This window comes from Argiope bruennichi, chromosome X2 (assembly GCF_947563725.1).
Source record: "Argiope bruennichi chromosome X2, qqArgBrue1.1, whole genome shotgun sequence".
NCBI lineage: Eukaryota > Metazoa > Arthropoda > Arachnida > Araneae > Araneidae > Argiope > Argiope bruennichi.
Window position 1 is genome coordinate 58431595 of NC_079163.1, and position 20319 is coordinate 58451913.

At 30.8% G+C, this 20319-nt stretch overlaps 1 protein-coding gene across 1 annotated transcript in view; it reads left to right on the top strand.

The window, feature by feature from the left end:
• The window catches only part of LOC129960836 (cubilin-like), a 131616-nt gene that overhangs the window by 49926 nt on the left and 61371 nt on the right, over positions 1–20319 (top strand). Inside the window, exon 3 of the mRNA XM_056074505.1 lies at positions 13402–13579. Coding sequence (XP_055930480.1) covers positions 13402–13579 — 178 coding nt within the window. The remainder of the gene's footprint in view (positions 1–13401; positions 13580–20319) is intronic.

Sequence of the window (20319 nt, forward strand, 5' to 3'; positions counted from 1 at the left end):
GAAGCGAGTTTTAAATGAACAAAATAAAAACAAAAATGGGAATACCGAAGATAATATCAAATGAATAAGCCTTTAACGACACACCTTTTTTTCTGTAGTTTTCGTTTCTAAATAACCCTCTAATTCGAATCTAAATTTGTTCCATTCACTTAATTTGAACCCGAAAGACTCCGGTTTGGAAGGTAAAATCTAGTCCGGTACGTTCCACTCGGTGGATCGATTGGCTGTCAAGCTCATATAAGGGCAAAGTTCTCTTTCCATCCTATAAATTGAGCCTCGCAGTTACTGAAGGGAACATGACATTTTATATTTTTATTTCAATGTTCCATAAGGAAAATGCATTATTTTGGATCAGCAACGGAGCACTAAGCTTAGATGTTGTCTTTCAGTTCAGTGTTGGAACCAAAATAGAATTAACTCTTTATCAAATAGCCTTTATAGAAAGATTAAAAAAAATACAGTAACTCTTTCTTGGAGCCCCATTCTTTTTTAAATAGATCCTAAATTCACTTTATCGGTAAGCTAAATAACTGAATTATTTTATTTCTTTAAATTTCACTAGACTATTCTGAATAATTCGAAAATATAAAATTCTTTAAAGCCCGCTTGTAATTGAAAAAATAAAATGTTTTCTACTTTTCTAAAAGAAGTAGAAAAGAATTTTTCAAAAATCTGAGAAAACGAATTAAAAATCTAAAAGCGATTATAAAATATTCTCCTATGGAATAATAGAAAAATAAAATTTCAATTAAAGTCATAAGAGTTTTAATTTTTAATGAAAGTTTAGTACGTTCCATTTTTATAATATTCACTGCGTTTAATTTCCTTATCCATTGTCTTCAGCAGCTTATGCATTAAAATATTTTTCTTCTAAAGCACATATTTTTGATAAAATCTTGTTAGGACTTGAATTAAAAAAAGTGTGTTTTCAAAATCTTTTTTATTCTTATCATTTTCTACTTGTTCAGCTTTAATTTATTATTATGATAATAAATATTAAAAAAACCTTGTAAATACTTTTTTCCTAAATTTACGGAAAAATTTATTAAAATTAATCAATTTACTGATAATTAGTGATAAAAAAATATATTATCAGCAAAAGCATAAAAATATAGAAGATTTTAGAGCTTTGTCCCTAAGGAAGTGATTAAAAAATTATTCCTTATAAACATGAAACAAGATACTTTAAATAACAACCTATAAAAACCACACCAAATATCAAGGTAAAAATTTACAACTATTAACCTCAAGAAGTAAAAAAACTTTTTCAAAAGTAAATATAAATCTCCACATTTACTAGATTTTAAATTCATTATAAAAATATATGCAGTCATTTTGTTAATTTATCTGATTATATTTTATTAAAATTAAGTTAATTGATTAATACTTATTTATTAGAAGACTTGTAATTGATTCCCTTGTCAAATAATGCAGTTGTATTCATTTCACTGTTCAAGTAAAGCTCAAATATGAACATGAATAAAAAAAAGTAATTTTAATTTTTTCGAGTTTTAATATTAATATAAAAATGGTGCCATTTTCAGTTTCAAAAGTAAAATCAAATCTTATAAGAGAGCAAAATTTATCAGTTTTGTACTTTACTAAAATAAATAATGTTTTTATTGTGGGTATTTATTAATTAGATTCACCATTCTCTTTTGACTTTTTTGAAGGTGAGGAATCATAACTTTTCAATACTAAAATGAAAAAAAAAAGTTTCTGTATCATTATTCCTACATTCCCAGTCTTAATATTTTTTCTATTGCATTTAGAGTCAAAATGTTCAAATACAACCTAAAACTTCAGACAACTCTATTATTTTGATTTTGAAGGGATTTTACATTTTTGAAATGTTGAGGATTCGTTTATAAAATGAAACATTGTTTGTTGTTGTTTGTTTCTTATGGCACTTGCCACTGACAAGCCCGCTGTTACGAAGACAGCGATTTAAGCTTGAGGGGGAACGTCTCTTATTTTTTATAGCAGCGCCAACTAGGGCCAAGAGTACGACTTTGCCACTCACGCATCATTCATTCGCTTGCACAACCCCTTTTTACAGGAGGGCACATTCACACATCTCACAGATAGAACAACAGAAGAACAACCATGCCCAAACCGGGACTCGAACCCGGGACGCCCAGATCACGGGGAAATGTTGAGGATTCGTTTATAAAATGAAACATTGTAAATAATCTTTGAGAACTATTTCATAATTCTTGATTTTGCGATTTTATTCAATTTAAATCGAAACAATGAACTGATTAAATTCCTTGTCATTATTCATATTATTGATTCAATTATTTTCGTGAAACAAAAAATAAATAATTGTACCTATTGAATAAATTCAAATTTCAGACACAATTTTAGTTATTCAACAAACAGCTTTTTTTTTTAATTTACAAAACTTTTATTCAACAACGTTCCCGTTTTCCTCTGAAATTTTAAAATATATAGGTGTAGCATTTTTGATTATTTAATTCAACACACTTTTCTCTTAAGGATGTTTTCATTAATTAATTTTAAACTTTTTAAATTGTAAATATCTATGCTTTTAGACATACAGTGGGTAAAAAAAAGTCTCCGCACGCAGCTATGACTGTTAATAAAAGCTTAATTTTTGGCACAAAATATTTTGTTATGAAAATGAAAATTTTAAAATTGGTTTAACTCAATTTAATTTATTATTTATGAATATTATAAAGGAAAAACTGTGAGGAAAATTAAATACTTAAATTGAAAGAATAAAAAAATGCCACTTATAAGGAACAAAAAAAGTTTCCGTACGGTATTTACATAGTACATGAAAAACCTTTTTTATGCTGACCAACTTGTATTTAATGATCGGTAGGCATTCCTTTGGCCTTTATCATTTCTCTCAAATGTTGTGGTATAACCCCCATCAATTGTTTTGTTGTTTCTGGAGAAATACTACTCCAAATGTCTTGAATGACCCTTTTGAGTTCAACCTTGTTCTTTGTGTCATATTTTTTTAGTTCACAACCGATTTCTTCCAATAAATGTCCTATAAGGATTAAATAGGGAGACTGGGAAGGGCTATGAAGCTGTTTTCTAACATTATAGAGACATTACTCTTAACAAATCTTGGAGGTGTGCTTAGGATTGTTGTCCTGTTGAAAAGTAAAGTCCATTTCAAGGGTCAGTTTATCTGCATTGGTTAAAACGTTTTGTTTTAGAATGTCAAGATGTATGTACCTATCCATATTTCCATCTATAAAACATAAATATCCGATACCAGCAGCACTTATACACCCTCATACCATATTCCAACCATCAACGTGCTTCACAGTTCCATATAAACTCTTAAGTAACATATGCTGTTTTGATTCCCCCCAGATGATAACTCGACCATCTAACCCACGGATATTAAATTTTGATTCATTACTAAAAAGGACAGATTCCTCCCCCCCCCCCAAAAAAAAATTGAGGCTTGCTTATATGCTTCTTTGTAAATTCGAGACGCTTTTTCTGTAGCAGAGGCTTATAACAGGATTCTTACGGGCCCCACATCCATTATAACCGTTTTTTTAAATGACATTTCTCACAATTTAAGATGCGAATTTAATGTTGTAATTAAACATTAAATCATTTGCAAGTTGAGATTCACTAATCCGAGGGATTATCTTGCACCTTACACATGATATTTCTTTTATGCAAGCGATTTAACTTCGGAGTTCGGTCGGCCTCCTGGAATAGGGGTAGCTCGTCTTCCCTATGATCTGGTCGTCTTGGGTTCGAGTCCCAGTTTGGACATGGTTGTTCTTCCGTTGTTCTATGTGTGAATGTGCCCTCCTAGAAAAAGGGGTTGCGCAAGCGAATGAGTGATGTGTGAGTAGCAAAGTCGTACTCTTGGCTCTAGTTGGCACTACTAAAAAAAAGAGACGCTCCCCCACCGACTTAAATCGCTGTCTTCGTAACAGCGGGTTTGTCCATGGCAAGTGCCATAAGAAACAACAACAACAAACAACACTTCAGAGTTCTTCCGGATCGATCTCTATCCTCAAATGTTTACACATCACGGTATCTTTCAATAAAATACTGCACTGTAGACTTTGGTTTGTAAGTCATTTCACTGATTTTTTTTTCATAACTAATCCATTTTTTCACAACCGAATCACTAACTCTCGAATGGATTTCTGAATTTCCATTTTAAGACGATAATGGAAGCATTGGAATTAAACAACTGTTGTTATGTCGTATTCTTCCCTCTGACAAACCATCAAACTTCGAATATTTACTGTGGATTAGTTGTAGAGCACGTCAGGAGGAATTTTCATATTGCGTAAGGAAACTTTTTTTGCATGATACTTCGCGCCATTTATCTTAAAAATTGCAAACGAACTTGCTGAGTTTTGTAAAAAAGATAAATTTATTATGAAACTCCCTTTTAAAGACTCATATTAACAATATATAAGTAGTTTATAAAGATAAAAAGCAAGGATTACAAATTATGCTAGTTTATTTTTATTTCAGTCTTCCGTACGGAAACTATTTTTATCCACTGTAAATAGCTTAAATACAAACTGTAAATTTTTAGAGAAAAAAATTGATATGTGTAAATTTCAATTTATTGGGATTTAACTTATCAGTAATTTTCTTCTCACAGCAAAATACCGCCCCCGAATTTTGCCCCACCCCCCAAGCAAATATCGAGATTATCAGGCCTTAAAACAATTATTGTTATAAGTTACCGTCTTTTTTACATGGCATGCCATGTCCTGTCTTTGTCGACTAATGTTCATTTAAAGGATTTGCAAAAGATTTGGATTTAATCATTTAAACCTAGTTTAAGGATATGAACTTCCCTTTTTTCCTTATCACAAAAGTAAAACGATTTAGTACTTAAATCATATAATTAAAATATCCCAACAGAAGTACAAATTTTTTAAAAAAATATTGTTACGAAGATGCAAAGAATAACAGGTCACAAAGTAACACTATATCAAGTTTATTAGTTTTTAGCAACTCGTAACATGCAGGCGAAGAACTGATTCTACTGCTTGTGGAACTCAGAATTTATACCTTTACAGTATAATCTGGAATTAAAAAGAAGGATATAGAAAGTTCTAGAAGATTAACAAATGAACAATAGGAAATTCAAATTAAAGTTCAACCATTAAAGTAATACGACTTGGCTGGTATTCGGACCTTTACCTTGTGCTTTGCAAGCGCAAACTTTATCTCTGAGCCACGTTGACTATACGGGTCTTCCTTTTTGCGACAATATAATGTCCTCTGTGTAATACCATTTCATTATAAATAAGTATGATTCAAGAAGTTAGTAATTAGTGCTGGTAGAAGGAATGACTTTACATAATTATTTTCTGCTCCTCAGTTCTCCTGCTGGTGTGATGTGAAAGTTTGGAGCTGGGGTGCCAGCTCAGGTGTCGTCCTCGTCATCGGACCGCGTTTGAAAATTACGAGGTCCGTCCCAAAATAACCTTAGTGTTGTTTTAAAATGGGACGTTAATATAATTAAACTAAACTAAATTCTGCTCCTTAAAAATGACATGAAGAAAAGGCATTCTTCGTCATAGTATGGTTTTATGGGCTTAAAAATAATCACAAGTGGAAATATTTTTTCATGAGAAAGTTCATGCTTAGAGAGTACTGCACCATCAAAGCACCCTCCCCCCCCTCGTCCTGCTGTAGCTTTCGGGATAACTGAATGGCAATTTTCACGACAACATTTGGCTGGAACTATGGTTGAATACTCATTGGCAACGTTATATAACTCTTCCTTTAATAAGTGTGTCCGTGATTGGAGTAGAGGCAACTCAAACCAACTCTTCGTTTTACAAACAGGAAAGGGAGAACCACCTAAAGCTTCTCATCCGCATATCTGAGGTGACCCTTGTAGAGGCAGGAGCATTCTGTGCATTTTTCAAAACCAATTCTTGCATCTGGTTGATTTTTTGAAATGCAACAAAAAGTTCTGTTCTTAAAATTAATATGATAATTGGCAAAATGAATTATTGATCAGTAATTAACTCTTGATTTCGAAAATTAGGGAAAAATCAGAACCAATAATGTTAAAACTTCTATTTGTTGGAATTAACTGAAATTTTGATGAAGTATTAAACGTTAAAATCAACAAATATTTGAATGTAATTGGATAAAAAAGAAAGAAATGATCACCAATATTTTTATTTCATATAATTTGTGCATAAAATTACCAAATGAAAGCAAATTGACTATATCTGATAAATATTATTCAATTTCAACATATGTTTCTAGATGTAAATTGCAGGAAATAATTTTTGAAACATTTTTTCAAAATCGACATTTTGATTAAGAACTCGATTATTTTTTACAACATTTATAATTCCATAGTCAAATTTATGGAATTAACGCCTTGTACTATAAATCACAGCGTTCCTCTCTGTATTAACGCTCATACCTTCGAAAAAGTCGATCACTTCAAACACCTTGGCACAATGATTAATGACAATAATAGAGCAGAAATAGACAACAGAATAAAAATGGCTAATAAATGTTTTTTTTTAGATTGAAACAACCACTAAGATCCAACTTAATCAGTCTAAAAACTAAACTAAGAATTTATAGGACTCTTATTATGCCTGTTCTGCTCTATGCAAGTGAAACTTGGACATTCAACGTTCTCTGAACATGTTCGAGAGAAAGATCCTTAGAACTATCTTTGGCCCAGTACTAAAGAGGGAGGATGTTGGCTAACTAGATTAAATTTTGAATTCTACAAACTCTATAGGCAACTACAGATAACACTGGTTATCCGGATCAATAGGTTAAGATGGCTCGGCCATATCTGGAGAAGCCCTGTAAACAGCGCCCTCAAAATATACACTTTTAAAAATGCTATGGGATCTCGGGTCAGAGGAAGACCTCCAATTAGGTGGCTGGATGATGTGGAAAGAGATCTGAGTGTTCTGAGGATAAAGAACTGCAAGGGAGTTGCGGGGGAGGGGACAGAAAACGCTGGAAAGTGCGCGTGGTTGTGGCAGCCTAGGTCTGCAAGGGGCTGTTGTGCTCATAAGGAAGAAGACAATTCCATAGGATACTTTAATAAGGAAATTCTCATGTTTCAATTGTAGCGACATTGTATCTATCAATAAGGCTACTTTTTGAATATTGGATAGTTGAAATATGGATTAACAATTTGTTATTATTGTAACTAAAAACGACTTATATTTATTCAAAATTTTAATTGTATTTTATTAATTTTTTGAAAAACAAAAAAAAGAGATATTAAATTTTTATCTACTTTTAGTAAAAGCGAAAGTGAGAGTATTTACTTCTGAGTCGATGTTCCATATAGCAGAGCATAAGAAAATAAAGTTTCCGAATTCGATACTATTTATTTAAGAAAGTGACAGCATCTTTTTTCTTTCAAATTTTAATTGATAAGAAGTTAAATGAATCTTTAGTTTTTACTCGATATAACTTCCGAAATAGTTATTGCACTAAAATAATTTTTACACCATCTTGTAATCCAATAATTTATTTTTTCTCTTATATTTACTACGCAGGCATGCAATTTATTCGCCATTTTTAACGTTTTTTGAAAAAAGAGATTCTTTAAGATGATTTGAAATAAAACATAGTAATAATTAAAAATCAAATCGATTGCATTGTTTCATCAAATCTTTAAATAACATAATTTTCGTTTGTTAAAAAGTTATATGAAATATGAACTCTATATTTACTTGCTAACTTTAAAATCATCTTTTCAATATTTCTAAATTTATTACTATGACGTTTTGTCTTAGCTCTGACAAATTTTCAAAATGTATCATGAATATAATTTGGAGCATTGTCTTGCTTCATTGTAATAGAATTAAATTCATTTTCATTCTTTTACTAGCTTTTTCAGACGATATTTTTTGCATTTTATTTGTTTGTTTTTTCAGTTGAAATTAATGCATAAAACTTTTTTTGCATTTCTTTCTAGCATCGGATCAAAAACAGTTGTTGCATTCACTTTTAAAAATTCATCTTTTCATCTACACCAAGATATTCTATTCAAGGGAAAATATCAGTCATTTGTTGATTATTAGATTGCATATATAATTTATAATCAGTTTAAGAATATTTAATGATTGTAATTAAAAGTATAATTGTAATTATGCATCATTAAAACAAACAAAAAAAAACTAACAAAATTTCATATTTTTCGAATAATTCTGCATCATATGCATTTATCCAATAGTGCAAATCCAATATCATTACTTCAGCATATTTTCTTTCTAATCATGTATCAAAATGTATTTCAAAAACGAATACATTTTTTGTTCCATTTTTTCCCCCAATTTAATAGTTAGTGCTTTCAGCTTAAACAAATTATTTACAGATTTTCAAGATGGTTGTCATAATTAAATAAGTATTATTAATAGGATGATCCTATCGGGTAATCGCGGGAACAGGATAGTATTTAATAAGTTAAAATTAAGTTATTTTAAATTTATTAACTAGTACGTTCAATAATAATTAAAACTGTTTGAAAACTATTCTTTCAGCTTCTAAACGTTTAACTTTGTAATATTATTTTAACCCTTCTTTGCATGATGATGGAAATTTCCATCATAAAATTTAGTGAACAAAAAATTGTACTCAAAACAGTTGTACTGTAAATTGGTTGTTGCTGGCAACTTTTTTCATTATTATTGTGTAAAAAGGAACGTAGCTGTCAAAAAAAAATATCACAATTCTTTATAGCAGGTTTGAACTTGTCATTCCGTTGTTTGTTGGGGTTGGAAGAAACGTGCCATTTCTTGAATATTTTTTATAACTAATCTGAGATTTTTTTGCTAATAAAAGCGATAATGAGTGGAGAAATTTTGTACAGAGGGACATTGAAGATTTTGTAATGAGTTTAACATGTAAATTTGCATGGTGATGCATATTCGCATCATATTGTTTTTAAATTATTTTATATATTTATACTAGAATTTTTTTAGAATTTTCCCTTTTGTCTAGAGCATGAATTGTATCACCCTGATGTATTTCACAAAAAAAAAAAAAAAATCACGCAAAGAAGGGTTAATAAGTCAGAATCAAAATGTATTGACCCAAAGTTACAGATTTTTATTGATAATGAAAATATTTAAGTATTTCCTAGAAAAGATATACTTGTACGATTGAAAATCCTTTATTTTTATTAATTGGAATAATAGTAACTCCTTTCCTTTCCTCCTTTGATCTTGGATTCTATAGCTAAAATTGAAGAAAAATTCTACAAATGCGTAGGCGGTTTAAGTATACTAATAAAAATACATTAATGAAAATATATTATCTCATAGCATACATTAAATATCAGTATATTTTGTTGCAATTATTATTCATTAATTATAAATAATTATCACTTTAAATCGCTAGTCTTCCTCATAACAAGATAAAATTATATTTTACTAAGATCAAAGCAAAAGTTCAATTCCATTTAGATATTAAATTAGTTCATTTCTTACTTAAATTTTTATAATCGAGAATTGAGCTCTTTCAATAACCTAATTTGAAATACCTAGTGAAAAATTAATGGATTGAAAAATTTTTGGATTAAATTGTTTCTGATTGCAGTTAAAAGAGATAAAGAGGTGATCTTTTTGTAATTCTTCAGATTTCAGAAAAGGAAAAAAAAATGTACTACTAAAAATCTATTTAAAATATTAGATTATTTATGAAATATCCGCTAATTTTTATAGTAAATTGAAAAAGGATTTTACTTGCATTACCAACGAAGTTTATTTAATAATGTACGGACCAATTTATTTGATAAGGATTTGCTTTACTTAAGAAAATCTCATGGAACTTATTCTGTTTATCAATAAAAGCCGGCAATTCGCATTCCTTCAGAAAATTTAATTTTCCTTACTTTAACGAACATTGCATAGAGTGGAACAGATAGTAATCCGAAGGTACAATGTCAGAGCTGTATGGTATGTGTGGTGAGACATTTCAGACTGGCTCCAACAACTTCCGCTTGATAGTGGTGATAAATGTGGTTTATTTAGCGTTATCCTGGTGAGAAATCACCCCTTTATGATTGGCTACTTCTGAGTATTTCTGGTCAATGGCTTGCTTCAACCTGTCCATCTGGCTATTTTATTTAGCCGAAATATTTGTATTATTAAGCGATAGTGCTTCGTATTGGAATAATATCCTTCCAATCCCACCAGCAACAAACAAAGTATATCTTCCTCGTACGAGATATTGGCTTTTGAAGTGGTTGATGATGTTTCACTTTAAGAATTTTGACACTGACCTGTTGAAGTTGGACCCCTTGACATTGTAGCTAGCATGACTGTAGAAGATCCATTACTCTTCTGCAATTTTAAAAATGAATCGTTTTTGCTGTGGGAAACAATAAATCACATGGACTGGAAATAGGGTTCATTTAAAGTTTGTGCTGTTTTCAAACATTTAAGGCACATCAAATGCTCAAAATGTTTGATTTCAGCATTTCGACTTAAGCTGCTGTTTCGTGGTGGTAATTTGTGATTACTAATTGTGATCATCGCTCTAATTTTCATCAGCCATGGATAGATTGATGACCATGGAGTGTTGCCAACTGTAAAGCCCAATTTGTACCTTCAGAATTATTTGTACACTGTTCATTCGTGAACTCCGTAAACACCACATTCTTTTTAACGGCTTGAAAGGAATTCTTGCTTTTATTGTATTAAAAATTTATTAGATGCCGAAACTGGATATTTTTATTCTCCATATTTGTACTGATGACAAATAAACAAAATTAAGCCATTGTTATTGATAAATAAATCAATATACTGGCTAAAGCCTTACCTTTCAGAAAATTTCTAAATTGAAAAGCTGATAATAGCAGTTCCATAATGATTAGAGCAAGCAACTGAACATCGGCAGAAACTTCTCGAATAACCTAAAACATGGAGCTTTACTTCATGGCTTGAAAATAATTAAAATTTGAATCATTTCTATGCATCATAGTTTCATCAAATCACTTATCATTTAATAGAAGTAGAAAAGTGTATTGATTTTAGGCAGGGTAATAAATTTGAAAAGGATCCAGTTTGTAAAGGATATTTTTCGCAGCTTTTGATCTCTACTGTGTATAAGTAATATTCATTCTTCTGCTAGAGGGCATAAATTATAAATTTTAATTATATCTTCTTGATCTGATTGATAATTCAAAATATCTTTTAAATAAAGCTGCTCTGTCAAATAGTATAACATATTTGAATAATACAACTACTGAAATCTTCCTCATTGTGCTAACCATTGTATTTTCGTTATTGGTTTGTCAATAACAATATCCGATTCAATCGAAACAGTTTCTAGTCGTTAACCCCTGCAATCGTTTAGCCTCATCGAGTTTGAAGCTGATCATCGTTATGAATAGAAAACAGGTAGATCGTTCTCAGTTTTAATGGCTCTTTCAGACATGAATTTTCTTTTTATGAGGCTGCTGCTCATTCTTCAGGATAGAAATATGGAGATAATAATAAAAGACATAAAACGAGCCATATCCAGGTTATTAGAATTCCTTACTTACCTCGTGATATTGTAAGCGAAGATGTCACTGATGTATGATTTAGCATATAATGAATCAATTAAGCTGACGGTGTTAAATTTTATGTTTAGTAAAGCTTCAAATTATAAATGGTATTTAAATCAATGTTTTGTGGAAGTCGAACAGACCCTTAAGAAAGGTTTTTTGTACAATATTCAAAGATAAAGCGTACACATACACATACACCTGAGATCTTTATCACTCAATGTACAATAAAGTAGACAAAGAATTTTAATGAATAGAAGTAATAAAATTGATTAACCATAGTGACTGTATTGTAACAAAGTGCATATAATTTAGTACCTCAAAGAATAATTTAATAGTAAATTTACATCTATCTGTTAATCAACATCCGCCTTTATCATTCAAGATTTAATTGCAGATAAACAGGGTCGAAAATATTTAACTTAGCCAGACAATGCTAGCGTGTTAATGCTGTGGTGAAAAGCTTATAAGCCAGTTAACAGCTACGCTACAGGAGCAATTGCTTTTGTATCGAGGTCATGTTACTGGGCTGCGAACCACAAGGTCCCAGGTTCTATCTTCGCTCAATCCAATCCGCCACAAATTATTTTGTGTCTCTGATTATGTAAGGGAATTCCAAAAGTGTTCTGAATATGCAAGAAGAAATGGATAAGTTTTGGAGTTCGCAGAATTATTGAAAACCCAAACATACTGATTATGTTGATTATGGATGTATAATTTTTTACTAAACCAAGATTTTAAACAAAGCAATAATAAATTATGTTAAATGTTTTGCTTTTTAATTTAGATCTACAAAATTCTTCTAAAGAGTTTGTTAACAACGTTTTTTTTTAGGAAGTTTGACTTACATACATAACTATTTACAGTTGCTAACGGTTACTAAAAATAGTGAAATATGTTAATCGTAAAGTTTCAAGATATACTATGCTTACTGAAGTCATAATCAAAAATCATTATATTTGCCCTTGGTTCATATTTGAAACTGTATCAAACATGAACACTTACACCAATGTACACGCACACATAACATTTGAAAAAGATATGTAACAGTATAAAAGAAAACTCTTTATTGAGTCAGTTGAGAAAAAAAACACTCTAAATCTATTGCAGAGATAAAATTCAGAGTTTCTCTCAGTTGCATTTTAACATATTACAAAAGTATAATAATATATCAGAGAAAATTTTTAGCAAGCAAAAGCTTTGAAAGCATCGTTTTTGTGAATCTATGAAATATGTACTATTCACACCACTTTATTATACATCAACTATTAAAACAGATACATTTTTTTTAATGCTGTTTAAAATCTGGCAGAAGCCATTCATTGTTCTCTTGTTTAATATTTTAAACATATTTTGAATTGCGACGCACTCGTTTCAATTTTTAAAAATTTTTTTGAAACTTAATATTTGCCACCGTTTCAAATATAAACACACCAATGTGCACGCATACATAATATTTCAAAAAGAAACTGTCGTTGATTGTCAAATTTCTCCATTAACATAGATAGTCATGGAAAAATAAAACGTTAAAAAATTTCAATGTTTTCCATACTCTTTATCTAAAGTTCCGAAAATAGATAGAAGAAAAAAACAGCATTTTATAGTATTAAAATGTGTAAAAATGTGCTAATTTGCTTTAAATTTGAACAAAACAATTGACATTAAAAATATAGTCTGAAATTAGAAAGTAATATCATCAGAAAAAAAGGATGATAAAATTTCTTCAAAATTTATGTGACTTCCAGAATTATTTTGATAGCTAATTTGTCATTTATAATGTCTTATTTTCTAAAAATGAGACATTATAACACATGTCTAAATATATCTATTCATATAATTATCACACATGTCTAAATATATTTATTTCATATTTACAGCCCGGTGCCTCTTTCAGTTTGATAGCAAAATAAGCAAGGTAGGGAATTTTTCCTCCCCTGATTATCCAGATAATTATAGTGAGAATGTGGAATGCTTTTATAACTTCATAGGGCATGAATTCGAAACTCTGAAGCTTGTATTTTTTATATTTGATCTGGAGCCGCCGTACACAAAAGGGTAAGTAGACAATTTCATTTTAAGTTGAAAAAATAGTCGTACATTAAAAATTTCTTTTTAATTTAGAAGCCAAATTTTAATTTGATTAAAAATCTAATTACTTATGATATTTTCTGATTTCATTTAATTCTAAAGACGCCGCGTAACATTTCTTTCATTAGCTTAGCAAAATGTTTTTTGCGATTTTCGAATATGAATGCAATTAGTTGATTTAGTTTAATGTGTATTTTAAGCTCAAAATAGGTTTGAAAAGCATATATTGTGCCTTATTAATATTATAGAATAGAAAGTAAACTTTAAAATTTGATAGTAATGTATTAAATGATTAGTATAGATTGTTTTTTATTAAGTCTGCTTTAAGAAAAGTGTACACCAAGGATGTCAAACTCACAATGGATAACTATGCAGCCTGGCAAATATAATGGTACGTAACAAAATTTTTAGTAAAAATTTTGTAGCTTTTCCTATAGAATTCCAAATTATGCATATTTATTATTAATAAATTTGCCAATGACCTATTATCATACACATCATTCCTTCCCCACAATAGCAGAGAATATTTTATGGCCAGTCCACTTACCCGTATACTAATGCTATTGTGGAAATAACATATTAAGACTCTTCATAGAACATTATACATCATATCACAAAGTGCGCAAAAATATTTTTAAACTTTAGAACTAAATTTGAAACAAGGTTGGAATGAAAATTTTACTTTCTTTTCTCATTTTTCTCCAAAGATATGGAAGCAATTCCAAACCATAAGCAAACGGCGGTAATCGAGATTGCTGCTTTGCTTTTACCAAATATTAGTTGTACCATTGTCTCTGTATTTTTGATACAATATTTTCGAAGTAAGTTTATATTTATATAAAAATTAAGAAATGCTTATTTGTGGCCTATATAACTTTGTTTATTTTAGCTTGCCCTAGAATTTGAGTTTGGCACACTTGGCGTACATTATAATTATCAATTGAAGTTTTGATATGTTTGATTTAAATATTTTACTTTATATTAGTTTGAGTGAATATAAAATTGCATTTAAGCAGGTTTCATTGCAATAAAAAAATGCAGACAAAATAAATAACAACGTGTGTTGCATTAAATGTTACTAATTTTAATTAAATCGTAATGCTGATTAAAATGACAAAAAACGTGCCTAAAAAGGAAAGTTATGTACCTTGTATTTGCATTATCAGTTTTTTTTTCAATACTTTTGCGTAAAAACGATTGTTTGAGTATTTCAACATTTCTTAACTGATTAATGTAGCTTATTACAAAGGATGAATATTATGCTCCAAATTTAATTACGAACAGATGTCCTTTCATCTTTAAATGCAGTGCCCACATATAGGGAAATTAATATCTACAAATATCACAGTAGTGAAATGCGGAGATACAGGATCAGGTTAAAAGTATCGTCGATCGTAAAGGTAATAGTATTATTCAGGCAGAAATGCTGAATCTGCGACTAAATGAATACGAGTTGGTTCTAATTCATTTAAATTATTCGTGCCGATCGCATCTCGACCCCTTGGAGAAATGACAGCGGGTGGTTAATTCGTTAAATTTCTGCGATTAACGTTATTTCTATGATTTACGAAGCACAAATTTGACTTTTCAGCTAAATAACGCAAATAAAATTTGTACTTTTCAGTTGGAGTTATTCACTCCCATTAGGTGTAAGTTCCGACTAAATTCACGATATTTGACAACATTGTGCTAGATAGAATCTCTGTATCAACAAATTATAGAATAGTTCTATATTTCGATGTGAGGCAAGCTCATACATTGCTTAGTGCATACTTAGTTTCCGATGTGCATCTAACACTTTTATAATTTAGAATATATTTTTTCTCATTTGTTGGCTTCAATATTTACAGTGGTGGGCAAAATTGTGGAGAACAAGATCATTTTTGAGGTTTGAAGGCTGGCATCTATAATATATTTAGAGTATTACACTAATATTATATATAACTGGGGAAATAATTTAATTATAAACACATTGTAATAAAGTTTGTTTAATTATTTTAATTCTATCAAAAGTTACAGCTAAATAACAAAGGAAAAGAGCACAACTTACTTAATTTGATATGAGTAGCTTTTCTTCAACTGAAAGCAGCCAATAAGCTTGAGTGTTTAAAGAGCTAATCAGGTATCGTTTTGTTTTGTAAAAGAATTAATTAGATTACATTAGGATTAAACTCTTCATATCATTTATTGGAGTTCAAACGAAAACATTTGTCAGTGTGTTAAGTGACTGCTAATAAACTGGTTGTTTTTTTATCGTTTTCTTTAATTTAGTAAGCATATGAAGCATGATATAAAATTATAGAAATGGCCCAAACAGTTGACCGGTCACTTATAAAGCATGTAAAAAAGTGCTCTTGAGCAACCAAGGCTATAATTATTAAGAAATCAGAAGAAAAATTGGTGGAAACTTAACCAAAGATGGCATTTCTCAATTTTTTGAAGAGATATAAGGAAACTCAATCTTTACAAAACAAAACCGGTTAAGGAAGAAAAAGATGCACATCACCTGATGATAGGAGAATCGAAAGATTTAGCTTACGTGACAGAAGGAAATCATCTGTGAGTATCGAAGAAAAAATGACATATTGTAATGTAAAGGTTAGTGCAAGGTCTATTCGATACAGAAGGAAAGAATTTGATCAAAATCCTAGAATTCCTAGAAAAAAGTTATTTTTATCTTTGAAAAATAGGTTTAAAAGATTAAACTGGGCTAAAACCCATGTTAAAAGGACAATGGGACAGTGTTATTTGAAGTGGTGAGACCAAAATTTCCTTATTTGGTAGCGATGGCCTAAAATACATAAGATGAAGAAGTGACGAAGATATGTATCCTGAACACTTACACACTGAATGCATACATTAAAACACCCAGTTAGCGTCATGGTATGGGGTTGCATAACATCAAAAAGTGTAGGTAGAATTTCTGTGATAAATGTAAATATAAATGCCCCAAAATGCATGAATGAAATACTTGAGCCAAAATTGAAGTCATCCTCTCATGATCTTTTCCAAGACAATCAAGCATTTATATTTCAACAGTTCCATGTCATGTCGCAAATGTGTGCAAAACGTAGTTTCAATATAATCTTATTGATTTACTGGAGTGGCCTCCAAATAGCCTAGATCTTAACCCAATCGAAAATTTATGGAAGCGGTTGAAGAAACTTGTGCGTTGGCAATAACCCAGCAATAAAATCCAATTAATTGAAACAATAATTAAGTCTTGGTTTCACATTATAACAGCTAATGAGCTTAAAAAGTTGGTTCACTCCATGGGAAGGCGTTATAAGGCCGTATTAAAGACTAAAGGTTATCCAACAACGTAATAAGAGGTATTGTCAGATTGTTTGTAAATCCTCTATTTCTCCATGTTTTCTCTTTTCTTTCTTATATAACTTATGTCATAATAAAATTTCCTGCATAAAAGTTATTATAGTAATATCTTGAATAATTATATTTTCTATCATATATAATTTTATGGTATTACTTTAAAAAAGAACTTAGTGTTCTGAACCCTCAAGCATATAAAATACTGATTTTTTCTTAAAGGTCTCCACAATTTTGTCACTATTGTATACGCTTTCACCATTGAGGGTGTCCTCTCTAATAGTAACCCAATAATGAATTTTTAAATTGTTAAAGGTTAGCATATATTTCCAATTAGAAAAATGCTTTAAATGAATAATAGGATTATACAGTCATGCCCATAAATTAAGGATAGTTCAGAGTCACGCGGAAATCGAACTCTAAAATACATATATAACGCTTAAAATGACCACACACATCTTCAAAAATCACATGCGAATTGCAGGAAGCCCCCAGATGACACCGATAGTAGGTCACAATGAGGAGAGTGTAAGAGAGTGATGTATAACGAATATAGGCAAAGAAGTAAAATTGTTCGCAAGCGCTTTATAAGCCTTTCAGTGCAATGACCGCATAGTTATGGCACAAAGGACGCATTTGGATGATTTTTTTTTACGTGGTAGAATTATCGGCCGTCTGGAATGCGGGCGTACAAAGCTGGAAGTAACCGAGGAACATGGAATCGCCCAGAGTGTCATCTCCAGGCTTTGGCAACGATTCCAAGATGATGGTAATGCGAGTAGACGTAACAGCACAGGTCATCCTCGAGTTACAACGCCAAATGAGGACAGGCATTTGGCAGTTATGCCAAAAGAAACAGGCGGAGTACAGCATCAGACCTGTCTCGTCAGCTCTCTTCAGCCACTGGTACGACAGTTTCAAGGCAGACCGTGTACAGACGCTTAGGGCAGATTGGTCTATATGCTCGTAGGCCTGTCAGATGTGTTCCACTTACTGCAACTCTCTGTCGCCTGCGGTTAGCCTGAAGTAGAGAGCATGCATTATGGACAAAGCAATAGTGGGCTTGTGTGATGTTTTCCGCCTAGTCCAGGTTTAGCTTGCAGTCTGATTCTCGCCAGACTTTCATATGGAGAGTGCCATTTACCCGTTACCACCAAGAGAACATCATTGAACGACCCCGTTACGGTGTTGCAGGATTGCTCGTTTGGGGAGGAATTATTCTTGGTTCCAGAACTGATCTGCATGCTCAAATTGGAACCATGACAGGCCAAATCTATCGGGACGTCATTCTGGAACAACATTTACGTTTGTTTCGGGACGCCATGGACACAGAATTCGTGTTTATGGATGACAACGCCCGTCCTCACCGTGAAAACATCGTAAACGAATGCCTTCGATCGCAGGATATCCCCCGTATGGACTGGCCAACATTCTCACCGAGCTTGAATCCAGTAGAGCATGTGTGAGACATGCTTGGCCGACGAGTTGCAGCCTGTCAACCACCTCCTACATATCTACCGGAACTTCGGAGAGCATTGCTTGATGAGTGGTGTAATATTCCCCGAGATCATATTGATAATTTGATACTCAGCATACCTAGGCATTGTACGGACTGTATTGCATCGTCTGTGAGACATACTATGTATTAATCATCATACCAACCATGTAATATTGGGTTTTGTAAATATATATATATATATATATATATATATATATATATATATATATATATATATATATATATATATATATATATATATATATATATATATATATTTGCAATTTGCCCCAGGGAGCAAAAAATCGCAATTTTTATTAATGATATCAAACATATAGCATGTTTTTGCTCTTTACCTTTTGTTTAATAAATAAGCTTTACAAATAAGTCACATTTGTTTTGTTTCTGACTCTTTCTTCTCCTGAACTTGCATTATCCTTAATTTATCGACTGAGTGTATTTTATGTTGTTTGTGTCAGTAAATATAACATTGAAAAGAATTATGAAATCTAAATTTTTATGTATGTCCCTGGCTTTATTAGTCGCGCTTCTTTTAAAAATAATTCTCAATTTCCTAACACATACAATAAAAGAAAGTTCCATTGCTTTATGGCTGAAACTACCAGAGAAATAACTCTAAAAAGTAAATGAAGGTTTACACAAAATTACTTGAGGGTTTAATTAGGGTCAGCTCTTGAAAATGTAAAATGTTTGGATGGAATTAAAAATGTCATTGAAAATCTTTCATGGATTTGAGTATTCAAAATAAATAAATAAAAAATCCTAGTATAAATTTATGATATAAAATAATTGAAAAACAGTATGATGGAAATATCCATCATCATGCAGATTTACATGTTAAGTTCAGTGCAAAGTAAATAAAAAAAAATAATATATCTTTGTATCATTTTTATTCCTGATGATAATTTTAAAAAAACTTTATTCTTATTTAGACACAGATTAATTCCAACTTTACTGCATGATATTGTAGAATACCCTTTGCATTTATGATATTTGCACCGGAGTGACCCACCTACCTTGGCAGATCTTCAATATCCCATTCTAAATTTCTCTACAAAAATAACATAAAATAAATATTTAATAAAAAACATTTTCGTCATACAATAGAAGTGAAACAACTGCATAGTGATGTAAATTTCTGTCACATGGTTTGGGATATTATTTGTGGTATTCGATATAAATTGCACAAAAAATAGCAGAAACGCAAAAGCACAAACCTTTTTTTCCACTCATTATCGCTTTTATTAGCAAACCAGGAAACAACTTTTTTAACTTTAATTATCAGCGGTGAGTATACTTAACGCTTCCAATTTGGTCTGAATTATGATTGGTAAGGGTATTTATTACTCCTAATTTTATAAATTAAATAGCTAATAAACAAAATTTTAAGGTTTTCATGTTTTAAAAGATTGATTTTTTTAATACATACACGAATTTCATTTATTTATTTGGGATCTTCCAGAGTTAAGTCCTGTGAAGTTTAAATAAAATTGACTGAAAAATAAAGAATATTAACTCTCTCATAAGTTAACATTGAAACTGTTTTCGAAGAAGTAGTTATACCTCTGGATGTCCAGCAATCAAAATAAATCTAGACTAAACACGTTAATGCAGGGTTTGCATTTGCATACTACCCCTTGAGAAAGTGGAATTAGCTGCCAATATCGTCAAAAAATGATATTTGCAACATAATAACTCGGTCAGGTTTGGCCGCAAAATTGATTAACTTTATTATTTAAATTGTTATCGTGTCTGACTAAATATAATTTCCTGGACGGGGGAATTATGATGAAGTTTAAATTTGGTTATTTTTTCAACATTATATTTATTGACCAAACCACTTAAAATACTATTCCATTAT